The sequence below is a fragment of the Scylla paramamosain genome, chromosome 25 (genome assembly GCF_035594125.1).
Source record: "Scylla paramamosain isolate STU-SP2022 chromosome 25, ASM3559412v1, whole genome shotgun sequence".
Lineage (NCBI taxonomy): Eukaryota > Metazoa > Arthropoda > Malacostraca > Decapoda > Portunidae > Scylla > Scylla paramamosain.
In genome coordinates, this window is record NC_087175.1 from 5,375,979 (window position 1) to 5,380,000 (window position 4,022).

At 37.5% G+C, this 4,022-nt stretch overlaps 1 protein-coding gene across 8 annotated transcripts in view; it reads left to right on the top strand.

Annotated features, from left to right (window-relative positions):
* The first annotated feature begins 1,417 nt into the window (after window positions 1–1,417).
* The window catches only part of LOC135113156 (uncharacterized), a 123,712-nt gene continuing 121,107 nt past the window's right edge, over window positions 1,418–4,022 (top strand). For 7 of the 8 annotated variants that reach the window (XM_064028239.1, XM_064028240.1, XM_064028235.1 and 4 more), the window contains exon 1: window positions 1,424–1,836. In XM_064028239.1, coding sequence (XP_063884309.1) covers window positions 1,677–1,836 — 160 coding nt within the window. In that variant the 5' untranslated portion in view covers window positions 1,424–1,676. Of the gene's footprint in view, window positions 1,837–4,022 lie in introns of all 8 variants that reach the window. The other variant, XM_064028236.1, reaches the window with a different exon arrangement.

A 4,022-nucleotide genomic window follows, 5' to 3' on the forward strand; every position in this document is an offset into this window, starting at 1 on the left:
GTCAGAGCAGAGACTGTCTCCGGTGTGTGTGTCTGTCTGTCTGTGTGTGTGTGTTTGTATGTGTGTGTGTGTGTGTGTGTGTGTGTGTGTGTGTGTGTGTGTGTGTGTGTGTGTGTGTGAATTGAATTAACTCTCCCCTTTCTGTGTCTGGGTTATGAAAGTCCTCTGTATGGTGGACGTAAAAGAGAAATAAAAGAAATACAAAAATAGAAAGAAAAAAGGAAAAGAGAAAAGAAAAAAATGAAAAAAAATGTTATGTTACGGTGACTTCAATAAAATCACGAAAAAAAAACTGAAAAATAAATATATGTATTCGTTAGAAGTACGTATGCCACATATGAATAAGCAAGCAAGCAAGAAAGAAAGTGCAGGAAATAATAGTAACAATAATAATAGTGATAAGAAAGTGCACGAAATAATAGTCATAATAATAACAGTGATAAAAAGCTAAACCCCAAATTTAGAAGTGCAGTTTACTTAACAAAACATCACACAAAATACACACACACAAAAAAAAAAAAATGAAATAAAACAAACCCCCACAAAAAAAAATGAATAAAAACCAAAATACCACAATAAAAACGCATCCACCCATGAAAGAAAGTAAGAAAGAAAGCTGTTTCTAAAAGTAAAAGATGTATAGCCTTCCTCCACCAAGGGTCAGGCGTGCCAACCGATGCGATATTCCCGCCAAGTAAACACGATCCCAGGCTGGCAAACATTAACCACAACCTTATGTATTATCACCGCAGATTGCAGACGAAAAGCAACAGGCTAGGAGAGAGAGAGAGAGAGAGAGAGAGAGAGAGAGAGAGAGAGAGAGAGAGAGAGAGAGAGAGAGAGAGAGAGAGAGAGAGAGAGAGAGAGAGAGAGAGAGGGGGGAGGAGGAAATTGGACAGGATTATAAACAATATCGAAAGTAAGAGAGAGAGAGAGAGAGAGAGAGAGAGAGAGAGAGAGAGAGAGAGAGAGAGAGAGAGAGAGAGAGAGAGAGAGAGAGAGAATCGATAACAATATGGTAACAAAAGCAATATTCAGGAAACTTCGCGACAAACAGGAGATACACACGTTAGAGAGAGAGAGAGAGAGAGAGAGAGAGAGAGAGAGAGAGAGAGAGAGAGAGAGAGAGAGAGAGAGAGAGAGAGAGAGAGAGGAAGAGAAACAAAACAAAAAAAAGGAAATGGGAAAACTAAGGAGAGAAAAGAAGAGAACAGGAAGTGGTAAACGAGAAAAAGAATGCGTAGATACAGAAATAAGAAAACGAGAGAAGTAAGAAAAAAAAAAAAAAAAGTAGGAATGAGAGAAGAGATTAACAGATGGAAACTGAGAGAGAGAGAGAGAGAGAGAGAGAGAGAGAGAGAGAGAGAGAGAGAGAGAGGACCAACCAGACACGTGAACCAAGACCTCCAACCGCCGCCAGTCGAGTCCCAGACGCAGGAGTGGAAGGAGTGACGCCGCCTGCCCCTTTGCCTCACTCACCCAGGCTTCCCCCACGCCCACACCCACACGCAGGGGTCGCGCTACACCCGCCCACACCCACCCACACCCACACCCGCCCACACACCCAACAAGCAGGCAGTAAATTGCGATGAACCTTACTTTGCTGTCTTGTGGCTGTTCTGTGCTGTTCCCCGCGTGACCGTATCTTCACACGCCTGCACGCCCGCACGCCCACCATGGGAAGCACGCCCCTGCACGCCCTGGTGGTGATGGCGGTGGTGGTTGTGGTGGTGAGCGTCGCCGAGAGAGCTGCTGCCGCCTCACACGCTAAGGATAAGAGTGTGTTTGCCCATCACAACGGGGAAAGGCGCGCCGCGAGGACTAGGAGAGAGCAAGGTAGTGTGTGTGTGTGTGTGTGTGTGTGTGTGTGTGTGTGTGTTTCGTGGTTTTGGTGTCTTTTTTTAATTTTTTTTTCCGAGTTTTCTGCATCTACTTTTTATTTCCATATTTAGTTTTTTCTCGTTTTTTTTCTTTTTTTTTCCTCGAGTTTCTTGTTTTGTTATGTTTGTGCGTGTTTTTCTTGGTTATTCTGTCTTACTTCTATTTTTTTCTCTCATGCGTTTTGGTGTTTTTCTATTTTTTTTTTTTGGGGGGGGGAAAGTGGTGGTGGTGGTGGTGGTGGTGGTGATTTTTTTTTTTTTTCCTCCTCGTCTCGACTTTTCTGTTTCTTGTGTTTATGGTTTGTGTTTTTTTCTCCCGCTTTTTTTGTAATATTTCCATTTTTGTTGTTGTTGTTGTTGTTGTTGTTGTTGTTGTTGTTGTTGTTGTGTTTGTTTTGTTTGTGTTTTCTTTTTTATCTTTTCCAATTTTCATATTTTTCTTAACTTTTTTTTCTGATGTGTTTCTTTTCCTTTTTTTCTCATTTCCATCTCACTTCTTTTTTTTTCTCTCTCTTGATTGTTCCTTCTGTTTTATTTTTCTTCCCTTTTTTTTATCACATTTGTTTTCCTCTCGATTTTTGTTGTTGTTGTTGTTGTTGTTGTTGTTGTTGTTGTTGTTGTTGTTGTAGCTAATTCGTCTCTCCACTATTTATTCTTGTTGTTGTTGTTATTTTTTTCTAAGGGTCGTTGTTTATTGTTTTCTATCTAACTTTTGTTTTCTCGACTTTTCTTTTCCTTGTTCTCGTATTTGTGCCGCTTTCCTTGTATTTTTCTAATCTAATTTTCTGCCTTTCGACTTTTCTCTCATTTCATCAATATTTTCTTCATTTTTTGTTATTTTTTCTTTTCTTCAGGTATATTTTCCTTCTTTTTCTCTCATTTCTGTCTTTGTCGATTTTTCTTAACCCTTTTTCCTTGTTTTTCCTATCTTATTTTTTCTTACTGTTTTCATAATTTTGTTTCATCAGTATTTTCTTTCATGTTTACTATTTTTCTTCGTTTTTTTAATAGTTTTTTTCCCTTCCTCAGATGATGTTTTTCCTTGTTTTCTTCTCACTTCTATTGCTTTCTATACTTTTCTTACTTTTCATTAATAATCCCTTTATGGTTTTCTATTTCCTTCTCTTTAGTGTTCTTTTTCTTCCTCCTTTTTATTGCTAGTTTTTTTTTTTTTTTTAGTTTTTTGTGTCATTCTTTTTTTCGTATGTGATTTTTTTATTTTTTTATTTCCATCTTTTTTTCCTTTCACATTGATAATTTGCTTTTTTTTCTTCTTGACCTTTTTTTTCTTTGTTTCCTAATTCCTTCTTGTTATATTACTTCTCTATTTTCCTTATTATTATTATTATTATTATTATTATTATTATTATTGTTGTTGTTGTTGTTGTTGTTGTTGTTGTTGTTGTTGTTGTTACGTAATATGACGCTGTTACTGTATTTCTCGCTTCACTCTCTCTCTCTCTCTCTCTCTCTCTCTCTCTCTCTCTCTCTCTCTCTCTCTCTCTCTCTCTCTCTCTCTCTCTCTCTCTCTCTCTCTCTCTCTCTCTCTCTCTCTCTCTCTCTCTCTCTCTCTCTCTCTCTCTCTCTCTCTCTCTCTCTCTCTCTCTCTTGTTAATAATCCATAAGAAATGAAATCTCAAAACCTACACAATTTTTTTCCCTCCCTGTACTAATTTTCCTGTTTCCACCCTGAGCCCTTGAAGACTGACTAATTGGTTAACCCTTTCACAGCAATACGCAACAATTCCCACCACTGGAGTCAATGTACATAACCTTTATAAGCATTTACGAGAAGAAGGGGATGAAAAGGGATAGATTTTGCAGTTTCTAGTCAGTTTAAAGACTGGAGGTGGTGAAGAACAAGTTATCGTGTCTCAGAGTGGTTAGTGATTAAGGAAAAGATAAGATTGTCAGTTTGTAATGTATTTGATTATAATAGGAAATTTTCTGTATTTTAGTGCTCCGTAGATAAAATAGAGTAAAAGTGACTAGAGAGTAAATACAGTAAGGGAAAGAATGAATGATATATATAGTAAGAGTTTAAAAAGAAGAAATACAGTAAGAGGAAGAATAGATAATAAATACAGGAAAAGTTGAAAAGAATAAATACAGGAAGGGTTAAAAAAAAGGGATAAATACAGG